At 36.3% G+C, this 22465-nt stretch overlaps 1 protein-coding gene and 1 long non-coding RNA gene across 2 annotated transcripts; one reads left to right on the top strand and one right to left on the bottom strand.

The window, feature by feature from the left end:
- Positions 1–5472: 5472 nt before the first annotated feature.
- Positions 5473–10323, bottom strand: LOC149000349 (protein NRT1/ PTR FAMILY 7.3-like). The gene is made up of 5 exons (XM_089140709.1): positions 9951–10323; positions 9540–9687; positions 7848–8065; positions 7202–7764; positions 5473–7094 (listed from the first exon to the last, which is right to left on the bottom strand). Exons 1-5 carry the CDS (start codon positions 9975–9977, stop codon positions 6170–6172), a joined length of 1881 nt encoding a protein of 626 aa, XP_088996835.1. The 5' UTR covers positions 9978–10323; the 3' UTR covers positions 5473–6169.
- Positions 10324–19243: 8920 nt separating this feature from the next.
- On the top strand, positions 19244–22023 carry LOC149000348 (uncharacterized). The gene is made up of 2 exons (XR_016170880.1): positions 19244–19390; positions 20579–22023. It is a non-coding gene; the product is annotated as an uncharacterized LOC149000348 (long non-coding RNA).
- Positions 22024–22465: the final 442 nt, after the last annotated feature.

Here is a 22465-nt window from a genome sequence, read left to right as displayed (position 1 = left end):
AACTAGCTTTAGTTAGCAAAAATGGATGACTGATTCAATAGGGTATTTTGTGATTATTGCTCTAGCCATTGAAGTTTTTACTGGTTTGATCCTGCAATTTCTTGTTCAGATGGAATCCCCGAAGTTGGAACTATGGTTTTGTTCAAATTAATGGGGATTCTGGAACTATGGTTTTGTTCAAATTAATGAAACAATCAAAGAAGCAAAATCAAATAAAGAGGGGATTTAATGTGGTTCGATCTTCAGTGTGAAATCTACGTCCACAGTGAAATTCCCCAATCAACATACCACTGGGGGAGCCTTCATTATTTTTATATAGAGATGATGTTGTACATGATGATGAATTTTACAAGGGATGGGAGTTTTACAATGAGTGAGATTATAAAATGAATAGATCACTACAAGTTTTCGTATCATACTGAAAGACCATCATTCAATAACACTCCCCCTCAAGTTGGATTCAAGATTACATCTGAGGTCAACTTGTCTGCTACTTTTTGAAATGCTCCCTTGGATAGAGCTTTTGTAAAAATATTTTCAAGCTGATTTCACTTCTGAAAGGAGTTTCAATAGTTCCATTTTGAACTTTCTCACGAATAAGATGACAATCTACCTCGATGTGTTTGGTCCTTTCATGGAAGACTGGGATGGAAGCAATGTGGGTAGCTATTTGATTATCACAAAAGAGCTTCATAGGTTAACTGAAACTCTCAAATCCTAATTCTAGAAGTAGGGATTTGACCCATACGAACTCACTAGTTGTACAAGCCATTGCCTTGTATTTAGCTTTAGCACTGGAACGTGCATCCACGCTTTGTTTCTTACTTTTCCAAGTGACTAAGTTTCCTCCAACAAATACACAGAAACCGATAATTGATTTTTGATCAATAGGGTTACATCCCAGTCGACATCAACATATCCTTCAATATTAGTGTTTCCATTCTTCTTCATCCATATACCTCTTCCTAGAGATGACTTTAAGTAGCACAAAATATGTTCTACTAGCTCCATGTGTCCTTTGGTAGGTGCATGCATAAATTGGCTGACATAACTCATTGCATATGCAATATCAAGCTTGATAATAGTAAGATAAATTAGTCGTTCGACTAGTCGTTGAAATCAACCAATATCTTGCAGAGGGATGGTATCCTACCTTAGTATTGTAATCCATGGGAGAGTTAGCTGGTTTCACACCCATTTTTCTAGTTTCTTTAAGTAGATCAAGAACATAATTTTTTTTTGGCAAATGAGCAATCCTTTATTTGAGCTTGCCACTTCAATTCCAATAAAATATTGCAGTTTTCCTAAATTCTTGATGTCAAAGGTTTATTCAAATACTGCTTTAGAGTGGTAATATCCTGATGGGTTATCACCAGTGATAACTATGTCGTCGACATAAACTAAAACCACAACTGTATTGTCAACAGTCCTCTTGACAAACATTGAGGAATCTGATCCACCTCTTTTGAATCCAAAATTTATGAGGACAATACTTAACTTCTCATACTAGGCTCGTGGTAACTGCTAAAGGCCGTATATTACCTTCTTCAATTTACAAGCAATTCCATCTTGATCTTCTAATGGATGTCTAGAGGAACTTTCGTGTATACTTTTTCTATTAAGTGTCCTTGTAGGAACACATTTTTAACATCCATTTGAAAGAAGGGCCACTCACAATTGATGGTTATTGACATTAACACTCTTACAGTATTCATTTTCATTACAAGTGCAAAAGTTTCCTTATAGTTGACTCCATACGTTTGGGTATATCCTTTGGCAACAAACATAGCTTTGTATCTCTTAATAGTGCCACCACTATTGTATTTTGTCTTCTAGACCCAACTGGATGTATGCCTTTTAGGAGTGGAACTATATCTTAAGTGTGATTTTATCAAGGGCTTTTAGTTCATCTTCTATGGCCTTCATCCACACAGATGAATTCTTGGCTTCAAGAAAATTAGTTTGTTCCTTATGATCCTCAATAGCAGTCAAAAAAACAAAGAATTGAGGGGAGATAAGATCATGACAGATATGAGATTCAATGGGATATCTTACTACATGGTATGTTGAGAAATCTCGCAATCTAATAGAAGGCCGAGAGACTCGAGCTGACCTTCAAACTTGTATAGGTGCACTTTGCTCAATTTGTGGTTCTACTAAAATCAATGCATTTGGTTCGTCTTGAGTGAAAGGATTGTCTTGCTACACAGGATTGTCTTCTTGCTCATTATGTGATGTTTTTGTCACATTTGGTAGTGGGCAAGAGCAAATTCCTACACAACAAGATCATTGTAATTGTAGTCAACATTATCACCCATATTATTCTCCCCTGAATTTGATTCCTCCCAGAGAAAAACATGTGAATTTCATCAAAGGAAACATAACAAGAAATAAAAAGTTTTTGGTTAAAGGATTATAGCATCTATAGCTTTTTTGAGATGTCAAGTATCCCAAAAACACACACTTATGAGATTGAGGGTCGAGTTTGCTACCATGTTGAGTGTGAACATAAGCAATATAGCCAAAAAACCTAAGATGTATCATCTTAAGGGGCATTTGTAGAGAACTTCCAGAGGGATTTTGAATTTTAACACAGCACTTGGAAGACGATTAATCAAATGACAACTTGCAAGAACGGCATCAGACCAATAAATATTGGGAAGATTTCCATGGAAGAATAGAGAACGAGATACCTTGAGTAAATGACTATTTGCATTCGGCAACTCCATTTTGTTGTGGTGTGCCAACGCATGAGGTTTGATGCAAAATTCCTATACTTCTAAGATAAGACTGAAAAGGCTTACTTTTATACTCTTTGCCATTATATGTTTGTAAGATTTTGATGCGAATCTGAAATTGATTGTGAATCATATTATAAAAATCTTGAAATGTTTGTAGAACTTCATTATTGGATATCATTAAATATAACCAAGTAGCTCGTGATTTGTCATCATTAAAGCTAATAAATTATTTAAAATCATCTCTAGAGTCCACATATGAGTGCCAAACATCATAATGCACAATTTTGAAAAAATTAATTGAAACATATAAGTACTATTAGGAAAAGGCAATCTATGCTATTTAGAGAAATGACAAATATCATAACTACTAGAATCAAAGGATAAAGAAGAGTCCAAAAAATGAAGAACCCTATCAGACGAGTGACCCATATGCTAATGCCAGAGTTGGGATTTATCAGCTTTTCTCATATAAATCAAAACACTATTTGTAGAGTCCAATACGTAGAGACCATGTTGCAGGCGTCCTTCACCAATCGTCGATCCAGTGTTATGAACTATGTTGCTTAATTTAGATGTAGGATGAGTATAACCATTTGGTTGAATGAGTTGTTGTAGCTGAGATGCAAGTTGTTGAAGAGAACCTTGAAAATCTGAAGAACTTCCTTGTGCAACAACTTTTGTATCCAAAGTCTTAGTAGTGGTCTGATCTCTGGAAGGACATAAGTGGGGATACAATTGCCAGCATCTTTCTTTGGAATGTCCATTCCGATTACAGTGGTCACAATGGTAAACACAGGTCGAGTCCCACAGCTTTCCTGCGGCCACCACCAAAAACAATTCATTCCCATAATTTGATTGAGAAAAAAACCTTGCTAGTTGCGCTATGGGCTAAATTTTTTAGGTTGATTCTCCCATGTTTTAGATGCCGATGACATAATATGACGTTTGGTTTCTTCTCTCTGCATAATGGCACAAATATTGGAGAAGGAAGGAAGCTCAGGATTCATACTCAAGGCGAATACTAGTTCCTCTCTTTTAACATAAACATCAATAGTTTGAGCGGGTGGGCAATACTGACGTAGTTCATCCCGCCTTTTTTTAAGATTCCCAAGGTGATCAGAAAGGATTGAGTTGGGCTTTGCTTTGTATGAGCGAGTTGCTGTTGTAATTCATAAACTCTAGATGAGTTATCATCCTAACCATATATGTCTTTCAAGGCATCCCAAAGGACTTTGGCTGTTTCTGAATAGGCAAAAATTTCGTAAACTTGAGGTGCCATTGAATTAAAAACCAAGACATACTTGATTGTCATTGGTGATCCATTCTACATACTTTGGATCAATTGGATCAGGGGCTGCCGTTTGACCAGTAATATGACCAGCCTTTGATTGCCCACCAAGGGCAATAATAACTGCTCGTGACCATGTTAAAAAATTCCTCTCATTTAATAAAATTGAAGTGAGTTTATTGTTAGATTCATAGGATAATTTAATTTCAAAACCCATGATAAAAACAAAATTAAAATAATGATTACTTATCTTGAATTTGGCAAAAACACGTTGGAGCTCCAATTAATACCAACAATTTACACGTTGCAGCTTCAATAATTTATTACTCCACTTCTCAAAAAGAGGACACCAATCAATTGAAAAATTAATTGAATGAATTTGAATTTGGATGAACTCAAATTCACTCACACGTTGGCATCCAAATCAGAACTTCGATATAAAGTTGCAAAGGCAAATAAATACCACCGAATCTTCGCCACCATTGAATTAATGTTGTATGCACTCTGATACCATGTTCAAATTAATGAAACAATCAAAGAAGCAAAACAAATAAAGATGGGATTTAAAGTGGTTTGATCTTCAGTGTGAAAATCTACGTCCACGGTGAAATTTTCCAATCAACATACCACTCAGGAGAACCTTCATTATCTTTATATTGAGATGATGTTATACAGGATGAGGAGTTTTACAAGGGACTGAGTTTTACAATGAGTGAGAATTATACAATGAATAGATCAATACTAGTCTTCATATCATACCAAGAGACTATCACTCAATAACAAGTTCCATCTTCAAGTCAACTTGGGTCTTTCAGTTGGAAGCAAACGACCCAGATTTCTAAAACTAGGGCTTGCAAAATAGGGGTTTCGGATTAGGTTGAGCCAGGGGTTTCCTTTTGTAAATTTGCAAAATAAAAAACCCTTTAGTGTAAAAAAAGAATAAGTTATATTTGCAATACAACCCCACCCTTTTACTTAGATACCGTCCGATTGGTATGTGTACACGTGGCTCAATGGCGATTGTCGGTGCAAGCTGCCCGATAAAACCTCCAATTATTGGTATCACCGTGATTGATTTTCCGCTATTGTTGGTACGGCGGCGCTTGGCCTTTGGACATTATCATTGTCATTTGATTTTCTTTTTTGTTGGCTCTCCTTTTTTTTTAAATAATGACCTCAAACCTTGCTTTTGCCTTTGGTGTGTATTATCTTCATTTGTGTATCAGTCTGTGATTGTTATTTTTTTATAACCCTTTTTCTTCTGCTATCATTACAGATTTTTTTTTTCCTTTTTTTTTTTTTTTTTTTTTTTTTTTTTTTTCTCCCCCTTTTTCTTCTTGACCATTGCTTGTAACTTATTTATTTTTTTTGGTATTAGAGTATGGAATTCCTAAAGCTTAGAATTCATTCTCTTGAAGTTGATCTGATACTGCCGATATTTATCGAAGTTGGTATTATTTCATATGATGCTAACTGGTTACTCACGCAAAAACCAAACATTCTGTTTACATGCACTAGCATTTTTGTGTTTACATCTATCCTTTATATTATGAGATGACATCTCCACCATCCAATATACGGTACCATCTTATCATATGCTCTTGAAGTACCTGAGCCTTTTGATGAAGTCTGAAAGAATCTGTCAATACAGAGTTGGAGAGTAGGGTTCTTTCTGATTAAGAACAGACTAATAACAGATTAAACAGTTCTGTAAAATTTAACATTAACTGAGAAATTCAAGATGGAACAGAGAGGACACTAAAAGGACCAGCTCTCTCTTTAGAATTTCCCACAACATGATTGCCAATTCTATATGCCTATAATAGAATCAACAAATGAGAGCCAGTGGGAATGACTACCTTGATCAACACCTCATCCCATCCTCTTCAACCTCTCTTTGGTCAGCCTATCTCTTAAACCTTTACACTTGGGTCAGGGACAGTAGGATAGGAGAAAGACAGCAAGAGAGACAGACAGAGAAGAGTGCAATGGGGTTCTCAGTCTCACATTATTCGCTGTTCTTCTAATAAACAAAACAGGTCCTAGTAATGTGACTACTGTGACAACCCCCCCCACCTCCCTTCCTGTTTTATTTATGTATTAACAGATACATGTTATGGAAACTGACTGAAACTCAGAGCTAGACATTGAACTTGTCATCATCGTCCTCGGTGTTGTTCTTATCATCATCATCTTCATCTTCATCTTCATTGTCAATGTCTTCACATGACTTCCCCTCCAGCTTGACAGGCTTGTACCACTTAGAACATATCAAATAAAGCACCAAATCAACAGTAGTCAAAATTGCTAACAGGAAGAAAAACCTGTCTAGATGACCCCTATTAAGGTTCCCAGGGATCCATCCAGGCATATTATCTTTCTTAGAGATCTTAACAACAATGGACACAAGCAAGCTGCTCACATAGTTTCCAAGTGAAATGGAAGTCATGCAAAGAGCACTTCCAAAACTCTTCAATCCATCTGGTGTTTGGTCATTGAAGAATTCCAATTGACCCACATACATAAACACCTCAGAAGCTCCTATTAATGCATATTGAGGTATCTGCCATAAGATACTCAAAGAACTTGAACCCTCACAATTCAAACAATCACCTTCTGCATATTTTAGTCTATAGCACTCTACAAGTCCTGCAGAGATCATTGCCAGTATTGCTATGATTAGTCCTACTCCCATCCTCTGAAGCTCTGTCAGCCCTTTACCATCTGTCTTTTTAAGTCTACCAACAAAAGGATCAAGAATTCTCCTGTAAATGAAAATGAAAGCTGCCACACTAAGAATATCGAAGCTAGACATGCTTGCAGGAGGAATTCGAAATCCTGAAATGCTAGTATCCATAGCTGCTCCCTGTTCAACAAAAAGGGAAGCCATTTGGGTGAAGACGACTGAATAGACTATGGTGCATAGCCATATGGGGAGAAGTCTCAGTATGCACTTCACTTCCTCAACTTGTGTAACTGTGCATAGGTGCCAAGGACTGTGAAGTCCCTCCTTGGATTGTAGGGAGAAATCTCTTGAAGTAATGTATGCTGCTTTGTCCAAGAACCTGTACACATTGCAAAAGAAAGAAAAGGAAATTAGACCTATAAATATCTAGGAAACGGAGACAATGAAGGACATAATGAAGCTGTGATAGCTCTTTATCAAACTTACTTGAAACCATGGGTGTGGAGCATCTTTCTACCCCCTTTGATGACAGAGTCACTTCCATCTACTTCATACAGATCTTCCTTGCCTGCTTGCACCTCAATCCTCCATTTCCTGGCCGCGGCAACAGCGACTTGGGAAAATCTGGAGAGAGGGTTGCCACTTGGTGTGAAGTGTCTGTACATTGGAGTACCTAGAAGAAATAGGACCAATGCTACGAATGCTGAGCCAGTAGATACCCAGAACCCCAGTGCCCACATTCCTTCATCTTCAAAGTACCCCAAAATGGTATTTGAAAAGAGGGAGCCAAGGTTCAAAGCTAAATAGAAGTAGCTAAAGAAAGCCACCTTTGAGTGTGATTCCCTGCTGTCTCCTTCATCAAACTGATCTGACCCAAAAGTGGCTATGTTAGGTTGGTAACCTCCATTGCCTAGGGCAACCATGTAGATAGATAGGTAAAACAAGCCTAAATGGTATGGTGAATGAGGCGCACATGGGGTTTTCTCATCTCCACAACCATTAGGTTTTACCAAGAACAGGTATGAACATAGTGATAAGAGTCCCAGGCCCTGCATGTATGAAAACCACAAACTTAAAGAAGAATAATTAATTAGGAAATCAATTCAGAAGAGGGCTTTGAATTAATACTTACAATGACAAAGATGACCTGAAAAATAGCACAGGTCTTGTATCTTCCCCAGTAGGAGTCACTAAGGAATGCACCAACAAGCGAGAAGATATAGACGGTTCCCGTCCATTTACTAACATTGTTAGCTGCTTCAGCATTGTCCTGTCCTATTACTCTTGTAAGAAACAAAACCAGGTTCACTCCAACTCCAAAGAATGCAAGTGTGGCCAGTCCTTGATTCACTAACAGATTACCAAAAAAAGATAATGATTACACAACTTCAGAGCTTGATTTTGAAGGAACCAATTTTATGTTTTCAAGTGAATATAATTTATAGCTTCATTTGGAAATGTGTAGCATGAAATGAAGTAGACTTGTAATCTGATTTGATAAGTCTCTGTTGAGAAGCTGAAATTTAGCCCTAAAAGCTGAACCCAACACCCATGCAGAATTGAAAACAAACCAAAGCCTTGTATTAAGGTTAGGTACGTGTTTTATCTCATAAATCAGGCCTAACTTTGCATCCAAGTTAAGCATATGTTTTTTCATGTTACGTGTGTCACTAGATCTTCATCCTTCAAATTAAATAAAGGTAATTCCAAATATTCATGTATTTACTTTGAATTTTTAATATCAACATGGGTGCTTTGATGTAGCCTTTTCCCTGTTGGAGCCTGATCAGCTGCAAACTTGATGAAGCCTCTCTTTGATAACCACACAAAAAGGAATAATGTTAAAAGGGTCCCACTTTATTTTCATAAATATATATATGTAATATGGGTGCCTCTCTCTCTTTCTCTCTCTTTTCTATATATAAGAGAGAGAGAGAGAGAGAGAGACCCTATTTGTTGGCCGATCCCTTAACAGAAGAGGACAAGAAAAGATCTTGAAGATTATCAAAGAATGACATGTAGGTAGGTCTTTCCCTTGAGCAGTATTTCATCTATAGATTTGATTCATGACTCCATATTCCATTCTTTTGAGTGATGTGTTCCAAACTCTATCTTCTTTCACATGTGGATCATGAGTAATGATATTGTCACTTAGCAAATTAAGTATATTATCTCATGTACATGTGCTGTAATTGATCATATATCAGTGAATCCACACCATCCTTTTCCATGTTGAGTGGAAGATGATCCATTGGAATGAACTACAAAATATGGTGGTGGCAATTCATTTGCATGGTACTGGTTTACCAACACTTGGATACCCACATATATTAAATTCCAAAGAGGAACCCAAAAAGCAGTTAAAAGGAAAAAGACACTAATTTAAAACAGTACAACTTGTATTCTCTCTATTCCAATTCTTCTTTTGATTGGAACTATATGGACCAACTTCTCAACTTTTCTGTAAAGAAATAGAGACAAATTTATATAGTAGACCAAAAACCTCCCCCCTCTCCACCTTGGCATATTATATCTCATGAAGCTAATTTTATAATAAAGGATGCGAGAGAGAGAGAGAGTAATAAGCTAGATATACAAGAAGCTTTTGTGTTTGAAAAGAATCAAAGCTGATAGAAGATTCTCCAAAGCAGGATTCACAGATGCATGAACCTCAAAAACTAGTCAAAATAAGTCATTTAATCCATATGATCAGAATCTTATTTATTAGGAGGAGGAAAAAAGAAAAAAAAGAAAGAAAGAAAGAAGCAGACAGCTCTAGGTAAGTTTAAGGAAACTGTAACAGTTCCAGGGTTTTGGAGATTACCAAGTAACAGAATCCCTGTACTCCATCGTCCAGTTCGTTGACGGACTGCAGGGCGACCGCGAAGATCAATGGTTCCATCAAGGGTGCACTCTTCTTCTACTTCTTTGATCTTCTTTCCTTCTATGTCAGCTTCCTCATCTCTTATATTCTGCCAGCAAAATCATGTTATAAAAATGATTAAAGAAGATTAGTTTTTAATTATCATTAGTATATTTCCTATGAATGCAGCCCAAAAGGTTAACAGTAATGTATATGCTAATCTTTAAGTGCATCAGCAAACAAATGAGAGATCTAGGAGTACCCCAGATGAAGTCATGATCATTAATATATGGTAAGGTGATGAAAAGTTAAGCAAATGAAGGAAGGCATAAAAGTGAGGACTCATATACAGCCATGGATGCTTCACCTCACCTTCTTAAAGACCTCAAAGCATGCCATTGTTGCTTTGAGAAAAATTTCCCAGAGAATGAGATAGCAGCTAGCTAGTTTTGGCTATAGAGAGCAGAATAGAACTGAGATGCAGAAAGAAGAGTGGTAGAGAGTGTATATATAGAGGGTAAGTGTGCCAGGTGGACGGTGGAGATTAGACAAAATTATAGGTCAAACCTAAATGGGCTAACTTATCCAACATATACTGTTCTGCAACTTGATGGGAGGAAGTGTGGAAAATATGCATGGCCTTGCTGCATCCAGGGCTAAAGTTTAATGAGTTTGCTTTCAGATATCCCTAGTGTCTTTGTCACAGTGATGGTTCGACTGACCTAAAATAGCTGTAATATTGGTGTTCTAGGGTTACAAGTCATCTTCCTTTAATAGTGTCAACAATTCTTTCTGACTCAGAAAACATATAAACGCTTATGTGAGAAGCTCAAAATTCTTCTTGACTAGGAATCCTCTCCTTCCTATTATTATATAACTAGGTTCACGAGACAAAGATAACCATTCACGCGTCATAGTTAAGCATATCATGGTGGTCAAAATTAAGATATTTTTTCCATTTTTCTAGCATGAAATAACAAGGTTGAGGTTACCCTAATTAAAAACAATGGAAAATTGCTAAATGTATATGAGAATAACATTAAAACAAAGGAAAATTGTGTATATGAGAATAATTACAAAACAAACTAATTTTTTTTTAAATTTTCACTTAGTACTTATAGCCCTAACACTATAAAAAATGGATATATCTTACATAGTTGGTATCTTCATCGTATCGCAAATCCTACCCGTATTTCTCCCCGAATCATCTTCTAGTGTTGATGGTATCATTATTTGTTTAATCGCCTTCTCCTACCCTAGTTTTTTATGTCTCATCTTTTCATTATATATTTTTGATCTTCTGTTTGGGATCCCCACCTTAGGCTTAGTTGCCTTCTTTTGGCTTTGATGGTGTAGTTTGCTTACTATTACTGTATTAGTTGCTAACAGTCAGAACAACCTGGGGCTTGTTGATTGCTACCAAAGCATTGCATTTAGCAATAAAGGAAGTTTTCTTTTTATCAGAAAAAATAAATGTTACTTAGTTTTTCAAATACAGATAAAGCTAGGGACAGCTATCAGAATAATTAATTTGGTATTTGTTTGCCCATCTGAATCAATTTCTTTTTGTGTATTAGTTTGAAAGATGTTTAACTAATGAACGTAATCATCTGAGGTCATCCATCAGTATCTGAATAAACTATCTGGATTTTATTTGGTGAAAGTTGAAGACAAAAAGATGATCTGACCTAATTTTGTGTGTTTTTTTAATTGGAAAACAGCATGAAGGAACACGACATGAGATTTGGCTGCAATCCATCGGAAGCTTCTCCTCTTGTAATTCTTAAATGGATAACCCTATTCATAGCGTGTAGCAACCAAAACATGGCCTTATAAGTTGCCTTATATCTAGGTTCTGTGTCTTTTAATTGCTTCCATTAAACTGCACTTATTAGACCTTAATTATATATTCTTCCTGGTTGGAAAAGAAGAAGAAGAAAAAAAGCCTGTAAAGAGAAAAACCCTATTCAGCTTTACAACTGGTTATGCATGCCATTGCAGACTATGCAACACAAGTGGTCCAAGACTGCGGCTCAATTGAACACAGCTTGTAATCACAAACTTAGGGTCATAGTCATGGGTCTAATCCCAAATCACTAATCAAGAAGCTAAGTATTAAACAAGATCAAAGAAAAGAGAGGTCAACATCTAGCCATCTGATCCGGGGAACCTGTGAGCCATCACCATTATTTTGTGGTAGGGATAACAGTCATATCTGAATCAGCATTCCTGTGGATCTACAATGACAGATCACTAGATCAGCAAAATTTTAGTGCAAATTGATGTATATTAGTTGAAAATTGAGACTAAATTTCAAAGTAGCTATCAAAGATGGACAATGAAAAGCAAATGCACTTATCCAATTGATGACTGGCTTATCATCAATAGCAGCCTATGCACTTAGCCTGGTTTTTCTCAACCCAAAAGTGTATCTAACATGTAATAATAAGTGAAAAAGGATATATGACCTTTGATTCTTTACACTACCTTACCTTAGTCAAAATTTTATACCAAAATGTCACACCGACATGTCAGATCCCACTTGTCAAGATTATGTCTGATACCGATGACCGATCGAAAAAAAGGTCTTGATCTCTTACATCATGATATGATATGCAGCAAGAAGTTGATCAGAAGACTATGGCAAATTCTTGGTCTCAATGTTGACAAGCACATTTTTGCATTTCAATTGGTTACTTTTTTGCGGTAGTGCTCTTTGTATTGTAACTCTCGTTGTTAACAGGAGCCCTCGTCCCTCTTTGAACATTATGCAGAAGTAATAATCTCACGTCGAATATGAATTGCTTGATGTAGAAATCTAGTTATAGATACTTGGGCATGCTGGCCACCCAAGTTCTTAACAGGACTGTGTTGTGTATGATCTTTTACTTCATCTAAGCAGCTAAACCTTCATTGATCAATTTCAGTTTTCTTGCTTCTCTTTTGGGTATAAGAAACAAAGAAAGAATTTGGCTTATCTAACTCACCATCTCATGGATAGTAAAATCTAGGGCTATGTGGTTCATCATAGTCTACTGCGTCAATATCCACTATCAATGTTTGTAATTTTATATGATAATGATTAATGACAAAAACCTAACATTTGGTAAGATCACTTCATCTAATTTAGTGCTTCAATCTCCAGAATCTATGATAATGTGATGTTGCTGAAAAAGCTAAATATTATGATATTATGACACAAACCACTATAAACAGAAAGGCCCTACAGGACCAGAATTTCCTATAATCACAATTTGAATCTTCTAAGTCATTGGAACCACAAGTTTGTATAATGATACAGATTTATTAAAATCTGTAGGGTCCCCTAAAATGCCTTCTGTAAGCATTTTCCTCCAAGTGTATTCAAGTAATAAGAAGACTGATAATGAAACTGGCCACTGATTGGTGATTGATCAAAGGCACTTAATGCGCATGCTTATCAGTAAACAGTTTGAACCATGAAGATGTGAATCATGATTCTGGTTTTCTTTTAATATTTCTAAGCTTCCAATAGCTTCTCCTACTGTGTCTGTTCCATCTCTAGCTAAGGTGACTGGTGGTTCCATCTGTGGTTCAATATTATCAGTTCCTATGGATGACTGATGTTTCAATCTATGGTTCAATAGTTTCAGTTCCTATGGGTGTTTGGGTTTCATTGCATCTGATCACCCAAAAGAGGAGAGGGACATAGGGTGAGCAACGATTTCCACCATGGAAATTAAATGGACAAAAGCATTGTCCAAAGTAAGTGGAGCTTTAAAGCAATTTCTGCCAGGTAGCTCAAACACTTTTAGTTCTGCTGGAACCTTTTTGGTAGAAAACAAAAAGATTAAAGATGCAGTGTTCCAAGTGGTGGAGTTTTTTTAAGCCGATTCTACCATAGTGTGTTTAATCACTTTAAGTTGATCGATAATATGTTGTTAATTCTGCAAACAAGTGAAGCTGTCAAAGTTTCTTCTTTATTATCACTTTCTCTTCTCTTTTCCAGTGTAATTTCCAATAAAAATAGAATAAGATTCATATAATGATCACACAATTCTCAGTGATTCATTCAGATTTAGTTTTTTTTTTTTTTTTTTTTATCTCTTTTCTTTTCTTAGTGATAATCAGACTCTAGCAAATAATATTCTTTTAGTTTTGTTTGATTGGCAGATGAACAATGTAATTTTTGTCATACAATCATAGCAGCTCAAGAAAAGGGAAATAGAAGTCCCATACGCTTTAAACTCTTGTAACTCTGAATCATTGGGGCTTTCTATAGTGATCCTCATATAATCAATTTAAAAAAAAAAAATTGTTGCCACCAAATCTGACTCCCTCGGTCGAGCTTGGGCAGAACAAGTTGAACTTGTTCACAAGAACAAACAGTTAGAGCGGGCCGACCATTAGGATTGGGTAGCTGCCTCTGAAAAGTTAGATTAGATACCAACATCGCCCTCGGGGTCTTAAGGTCCGAGCTGTATGGTTGGGTAGAGTGAGGAGTAATTGAGGTCTACCATTTAATGGGGTAGATAAGGGATGTTATAGTGTGAGCTAAGTTAGGCTTGATCATTGAATCTTCTATGTCGGACTTGAATTGATCTTAGCTATACAAGTCAAATGTTGTACATTGGTGGGGAGAATAGGGTAGGCTGAATGTGAACAGTTCTATCAAATTGTAGAACCCTCTCAACGAAGCAACTGGTGTGCATGGGTGGAGCTCCTCAAGGGCCCCTTCTTCTTCTTTTTTTTTTGGGGGGGGGGGGGGGGGGGGGATTTTCTTTAATATATTTATTTATTTTTTCTTGTTGTTCTCTTTCCATGTTGAATCTGATTGCACCCCTGCTGGTGTGTTGCTCGAGATAGACATGTTAGGAAACGTTAGTCAAGATTATCTATGATGCATGTGGTTAAATGAAATCTACATCACTACCAAAGGAAGAAAGGGTCATAGCCATTCATTTTGGTGCACCTTTCAAAAATTTGTGTATAAAAGAAAGAACCCTCAATGCAAATATACACAGTGAAAGCCTATACAAGTAATATATTGAAAAACCCAGACAGCCATACAAAACTTATCTCTATATGGACCTATTAGTTCATCACAACCTCAGGAACAGACAATAATACAAAACATCTCCAACCCTTTAATGGCCTTTCAGAATCAACTCACTAATACAAGCAACAATATACAAAGATATCATATCCCAACAATCATTATTCGATCTTCAACAAGGCTTGTGGTTCTTCAATAATCCAAGTTTCTTGTGTAAATCATAAACAAGAAATTAAAGAACGAAGTAAGTTTAATGCACTTCCACTCCACTTTCAGTCTCTCTTCCAGACAAAAGTTACCAACTTCTAAGAAGAGCCACTACAATAAAGAAAGAAAAAAATATTATCTCAACAAGATATAAAGTGTTGCCCAATTCTACAAAAGTGGTCAAATTAAATTGATGATGTTTGATAGATCAAATTCTAAGAACATTCTCAAGAAACTTTCTAATAGAATTCCACAGGAAACTATGATAGTGTGGTTGAATTTGAAATAATATGTTGGTTAGGTTCTCAATCTGAACTTGTGCATATTTGTTGGTTCTTGAGGAAGTAGCTAGTCAGGCTACTTTTAATCCTTATGGTTAACACTTTTGCCTCCATTTGGCAATGGCTTTGCATATTTTTCTTTCCTTTTCTTATTTCTTTCAGTGGAATCAAACATCACCTCTGGGTCAGGTAAGTCTCCTTATCTTATGGGCACTAACTTTTGATACATGAATTAATAGACTAGCTTTCATATGTAGAAAATAATTTTGCAAAAGCAAACATGGCTAATATTAAAAGACTTCTAGAAATATATTATATCTTCTTGTTTATATATACAAGATGAATCCTGTGCCAAAAGCTTCCACAAAATCAAAGTCCAGTGGTTTCACCACAAGATTTTTCTAATATAATCTCTTGTCAGCCTCACAAAAATCTTGAACAGAACTCTCTCTTTACACATTAGTGGTTTGACCACTTTTAACCACTCCTTTTGATATATTAAGGGTATTGAGCTTCATGGCAGTTTCAACCATTCCTTTTTCTTGTGACCTCAAAGTGGAACATGAAGGGCCCTAAGACTCATTACGTGCCCTAGGGCACAAGTTAAAGATTGTCAGGCGTTGAAAGACGATAGAGCAATGCTTGTAGGACTCTATCTACTATATCTATCATGGATTTCACATTAAAAAACTGTTTAGCCCACTAAAGAATTTTCCTCTTGATATGATTTGGTTTTCAAGAAATGGAAAAGCAAAGAGTTTGGTGATGTTGGGAGTACAATGCCTTGTATTCCATAGATTGGAAGTGGGTTTTAGGAATTGACATACTTCTGCATCAACTTAGTATATGATGAGATCTTTGGCGAATCTATTGCCTAAAGCTTTGGCACAAGCAGAATTTGAGCGCAAGGGTAGAGCCAGGATTTAATATTGAGAGGAGGGGAAAAGGCGGATAATAAGAGTCATGGTCTCATCAGAAGAGCATTAATGCTTTTTCACCACACATTATATGGGCCCATTTAGGACCTACTAAAGATCTCACCTTTAAATTGTATTATCATGTTTAGACATGGCCCTCACATATTAAAAATATAGGTAATTATTAATAATGAAAATTTTATTTACAAAAATATAAGTAAATTATAAAAAAAAAAAAAGTAAATTAAAACATAAGAATAGCTAACAAATAAATATCTTTTATTAAAAAAATCTTATAAAATCTACAGTAAATAGGGGAAAAATAAAAAGATGATTTCAACCGTAAAAAGCTAGATGCAAACCAAATGAATCATGGTAGTTGGTTACTATAGATGCCTTCTTTTTTGGCCAAATTTAACTTCTTCTTTTTTTTACATTTTTTTTATGAGGTTCAGCTTGCACGCACCACGATTACATCCTCAAATTAATGTCGCCGATTGGGTGCAAACCCAAGACCTCCCCGTGGGAGGTAGAGTCTTTAACCGCTTTACTAACCCATCATTGGCGACTATAGATGCCTTCATCCTAACATAACTAAACTTTTTAAGGGCCTGTTTGGTTACTTGAATCTAGAGATTTTAAATCTTTGGATTCTTAATCTAAGAATTATACCCGTTTGGTTGTAAAAATCTCTAGATTCATGAAATCTAGAGATTCACCTTTTTACACTAAAAACGTAAATATATAGATTTATGGGTAAGGGGTAAAATCCAAAGATTTCAAAAAAGCTATACATTTGCACATTCACAAAAATCACGTCGATCAAATAGTTATTTTAGGATGAATCCACAAATTTCATTCTACAACCAAACATTTAATTTTAAAAATCATGACTCCATAGATTTAAAATCTATAGATTTGAAATCTCTAGATATTTGAAATCTCTAGACTTATGTAACCAAACAGGCCCTAAAAAAAGTTTGGGGGGGGGGGGGGGCTCTGGGAGCATGACCCCCTACCCCAACGTGGCTCGAGTCCGGATCAGCGACTCAGACGGCTTACCACCACAAAAAGGGGGGGGGCAGGGGTGGTGATGGAAGTGTTTTTATTTATTTATTTTATTATTATTTTTTAATATTTTTCAGACTTCGGCCCCACTGTTTTTGTGGTGGAAAAACCGTCGGGGAGCACTCTGTGCTCACCGTCGGGGGTGATGATCCAGATTCACGTGGCTCCACCATCAGGCTATATAGTTGTGGTTATTATTGCATCAAGGCTTGTCCTTCTTCATTGTAGGGTAATAACCTACCCAAGCCCATGGGAGATTGGGCCATCATACATATGGGCTGGGAATGGACAGCTGTTGCAAAACGATTGGAGTAGTAACTAACACTGGCCCATGGGGAATTGGACCTTCATATATGGGCTGGGAATAATGTAAGTTTTGGTATCTTTATTTGGCCCATTGGTATTTGTAATTGGTCCAGTGTTCTCATTATTGGATTAGATATATTTCTAGAATGTGGATGAAATCATAGGGCTGGTTTGGGTGGACCCTGCTACAAAGCCTCCCAGGCCAACTCAGGTTCAGATTGACTGACCCAGTATTTGGCTTGATTGTGGCTTGAGCATTAAGAACCGGGCCTAATTAACAAAACCAAGTTGACACAAATTAGACATTTAATGCCAATGAAAGGATAGGTGAAAGTTGTTGAAGATGGCTTAGCAAGATCTTAAGACTAATTTGTGAACCGATTGAACTACATCGAGCCTGAGCCGGATCAACCGGTCTAGCTTCGTACCAACTCATTTTGTTTGCCCGGTTCAATACTAACACTTGAAACCATGTGGGTTGGAGCTAAGAAGATTGAATACAGAATCATTATAAACCCACCTGACCAAATCTTGATTTGGGCCAAAACCAGCCCAAAAAGTTTATAATTACAAATGAACCCAAATGGTTGATAACATTTGGAAGATGCTATTACAGATGGGCCTCAAATGCATTTATGGAACTATAGACATTACAGACCTGATCATTCCAAATGTAACCATTATGAGCCATTATTGCAAATTCAATGAATCAATATATCTCAATGAAAATAAGAAAATTAATCTATTGGTTTTCTTGATTTCTACAACTAGGTTTTACCTAATAGTCCAAAGGAAAATACAAGGCAGACATGGTCCCTGCTTCTCCTTTCGAACCACGGTTGAACCAACACAATGGACCAAGGAACCACAGAAAATTAACACCATGAAAGCCGGCATTCCCTTGACTCGCTTCTTTTCCTTGCATATGGTCTGACCGGACCTCTAGGAGGATTTTACCAAAATCCCTCACAACTAGACCTGTAAATAAATCAGATTTGACTCAGTGTATCTGAATATGAATCCAATTAGCAAAACCGTTATCTGAATCCTAAGAATTTAGAGAAGGCATCCGAATTCAAATACAGAACTTTATCCGATCCGATAATAATCCGTTTTGATAAACTATCCGATTATTGATTAGTGATTGTCATTTTTTTTTCTTCTAATTTCCGATTACCGATTACCAGCTTCCAAATTCGATTATTAGCCTCTTTTAGAGAAAATTATTTAATACTTTACTCTAACTGGATAATTTTTTATTTTCGATTATCCGGTTATTGATTACCTGTTTCCGAAGCTGATTATCATCCTTTTTTCCAGAGGAAAAAAAATGTTGAATCTTTTATTATATCCGGAAATTATCCGATCTAATAAGCAATTATCTGAATCCAACTCCGGTTAGTTAGCGGATGGATACATATATTTTTTGGTAAGAAAAATTTCGAGATATGGACACTCTTAAATGAATGCAAATTCGAATTCAGAGACCGATTTCGACTATCCATTTACAGGTTTACTCACAAACACCAGGAAAGCCGGAATGGGTTTACTCGGCCAGGTACGTTAGACTTTTCCCGACCAGACCAGACCGGTCCCGTACTTTTATTCACTGACGTGAGTCGTGGCTCCCAGACCATTTAAAATGTTAAGGGTATTATGGTAAATTCGTCTCTCACACAAATGTGGCTGATGTGAGTCAGTGACATGTCATCTAATTATTTCTTTATTCACAAAGTGAATAATTAATTCTAGCGTGTTCCATGCGGACAATAATGAGATTTATTTATTGACAAGATAAGCTATCGGGAATTACAATGTGACGTTATGTTTAAATCCAACGGTTCAGAAAGTTAAGGTGGTATCGAGATGAGTACGGTGCTGCATCAGATCAGATTCGTACAGTGAATCAAACGATGCTTTAAAACCGGAACAGTAAGATTTCGGAGGATCTTCTTGTTCTTCTCTACAGTCAAACTATATTCTCGCAGGTCCAACAAGGTTCGATCCATTCAACTTATCTCCTTCCTTTCTCTTGAAGATGATCTTGTATGCTTTAAGATATAATCGAGAATTTGTGTTCGATCTATTGTGAATATGTCAGGTTTTGTTCAATTCTCTTTTGTTTAGGGTTTCTTTGGTTTTGGTCTTGTGTTTTTACCTGATTTCGATCTCTGTTTGTGTTTGATTGCCTATATAATCTACATATGAAAAACGTGTATTGATTTTTGATGGTGGAAAAGCAAAACAGTACAACTTGAGCTTAATTGGAGAATTCTTGTGAAACAAAGGTGGGAAAACAAAAACAGAAAAGTAAAAAAAGGTTTCACAAGATTCATATGCAGTTGGTGTTAGTTTTTTGGATAACTGGTTAGTTCTCTACTTCCTGCTTAATTATTCTTGGGGTTTTGTTCACTCAGTTATGTCCACAGATATACTGAAATTAAAATATGAAAAACAGAGCCTAGGGACTGACTCTTTTATCTTCTCGGCACAAAATTTTAAATGGGCTGTTAACCATTCAGCAACTGATTGTCACTGACAATTACCCATGGCTTGATAAGGGAACCAGCAGAAATACTAACCTGTATGGAGTTTTTTGTATGCACTTGAGGTGCAAGGAGATAAATATTATGGGGAATCTCCCGGAAGAATAATACTAGGGGAATTAATAAAATTCATCTGTGGAATCTCGTGAAGAATAATAAATGAGAGTTTAAGAAATTCATTTTTGAAATCTCCTAGAAGAATAATCCTGTGGGAATTAAGGAAATTCAGTTGGGGAATCTTGAGGATGATAATAAAAATGGAATTAAAAACAAATTCAGTTAATATGGAATTTCAAGTTAATGTTGTTCACAATCTTTGGGATTGTTTCCATGTCTGATGTTTTGTCAATCACTTTTGATGCTGGTGCAATAGTATGGTTTTACTTTCACTTTCCTCCTCTGAATATAGACAGCTTGAGTGGTTATCTTAAGAGAAAAATTAGCTTCTGTGATCTTGGCTGGAGCCTGAATTTCGAAATTGTAATTTGACTTCAAAGAGCTGGTCATGTTGGGTAAATCTAGTATTTCAAGATTCCATTTCCTTTTCTTATGAAGTCTTAATGTTGCAAATTTTCCAGTGGAATCTTTTAGACAGAAATGTTGCATTCATGTTTGTAAATTAACTTTGTTATGATTCCAGATATGCATTTCGCATGGTGTATCACATTCACTGGATTGCTTTCATGACTGGTCCTTCTGCAGTCTCAGCATGTCTTTTTAACATGAATGTGTAGTCCCATGTCTCTATGTTTTAGTTTATTGTCAAAGGGAATAATGGGGTTGAAATTTGAAGGAGGTAAACATCAACATTTTATGGATACCAAAGAAACTGCCAAGGAGGAATCTCAGGAGCTGACTCGTGAGTCACTAATTGCTATCTCAGAGTGCGTTCCAGATAAAGATCTTTCTTCAGAGCTCTCAGCTGAATCAAACGGCACAGATGCAGTTGAGTTGAAAGAGAGTGTCACAGCTGAGAAGTATAGGTCAAAGCTGATCTCTATTTCCTACACAGAAACTGAAACCTCTTCAGCTGTGGAGGACCTTGATATTTAGCTGGGATAAGGATTCTGTTTTTATGGGAACTACTTGTAATATTAGATTTGTAGGGTTTGTTGTTTTCTAGAACTACAACTGTCAAGTTTATGGTGTTACTGTAAGCATCTCATCGATGCTCTGTATGCTTCTTGTGATGTCAGCATAAATATAGAAATAAAATCTCAGTAATATATTGTGGTGACTGGTGATGTATGTTGTTTTTACACTTATGAAGCTTTCTTGCGGCCAATGAATGAATCAAAATCTCAATCTTATTTGCTATCTATTTCCTGCTTCACAAATTTATGTGGGTGTTGTTGGATTTGATCTGTCATACATTCTAGCCTCTGAAAGCAATGCTCCAGCAGTTTTTCCTTAATTTGTATGGGTGTTGTTGGATTTGATCCGTCTTACTTATTTGAAATACTGATTCTGTGGCTATTCACTTGAACTGTTACTTCGATTGGTACTACACATTGGTTGGAGTTTATGGCTTTCGGAATACACCCTCAAGCTTTGTGTTCTATTTCTGTTGGATCATTTTGGGTTGTCAATTTCCCCCACTGGCCATTAGGACCTGTTCCAGTGGGTAGAGTTGAAGTCAAGTTGGTGATTGCATTTGGATTGATTATGATTCTTAAAGAAGTCAAGTTGGGCAGTACTTTAGTGCCAAGTTGTGCAGCTAGGATTTGTAGAATCCAGTGTTTAATTCAGTGTCATTCAAATGGTTGTGCTCTTCTTGCTTGAACTGAAGTGATTTGCATTTGCAGTTACAATTTTATTTAGTATATCATCAGGGAAGTGGCTAAACAAGATATATGCTGAGACCCTCTGTTTTGAAGATTTATGCACATCTTGTGTTCTGCAGAATGTTATGGACTGCTCATTTCATCAAAACCTGTATTTCCCTAATTAGAATCAGAACCGGTTTGCTCAATGCATCTTCGTTCATCTTTGCAAATTAGGATGTAGTGTAGAAATCTGCCCAAGATTAATCGATTAATGGCTATCGAATTGAGTTATCATTGTAATCTTCACCAACATATAAAGCTGGAAAAATGGAAAACCCTAGAAAATCTCTGTTTTTTACATGGAGTTTTTTGCTATCAGGCATGGCCTTCAAGAGCTATGGGCATGCTTCTTTTTTTTGGGTAGTAAATAAGAGCTTAATATTACATAGAATAGCAAGTACAAAGAGTTGTGGGATCTAATACATTTAGTATCTTATTATAGTCTATGGAGGACCTGAAAGAGCTATGGGGCATGCTGGTTCACTCAATTAGCCCTTAGTTTAAACCCTATTTGTAAAGATTAACATTAAATGGAAATGAGTGTTTGCTGGTTGGTTGAGTTGAGCAAATGGAAATGAAGAAAATGGGTGAAGGGGAGAATCTCTTCATCCATCTTGGTTAAGATTTTAATTTGCAAATATGATTTAAGCTAAGGGATACTTGAGTTATTTTAACATATAAGAGTATTTTAATCATATTTT

The sequence above is a fragment of the Hakea prostrata genome, chromosome 11, assembly GCF_041222555.1.
Source record: "Hakea prostrata isolate BN-2017 chromosome 11, UWA_Hpros_2, whole genome shotgun sequence".
NCBI lineage: Eukaryota > Viridiplantae > Streptophyta > Magnoliopsida > Proteales > Proteaceae > Hakea > Hakea prostrata.
The sequence above is the reverse complement of the archived record's forward strand: the minus strand, read 5'-3'. Positions and strand labels throughout refer to the sequence as shown.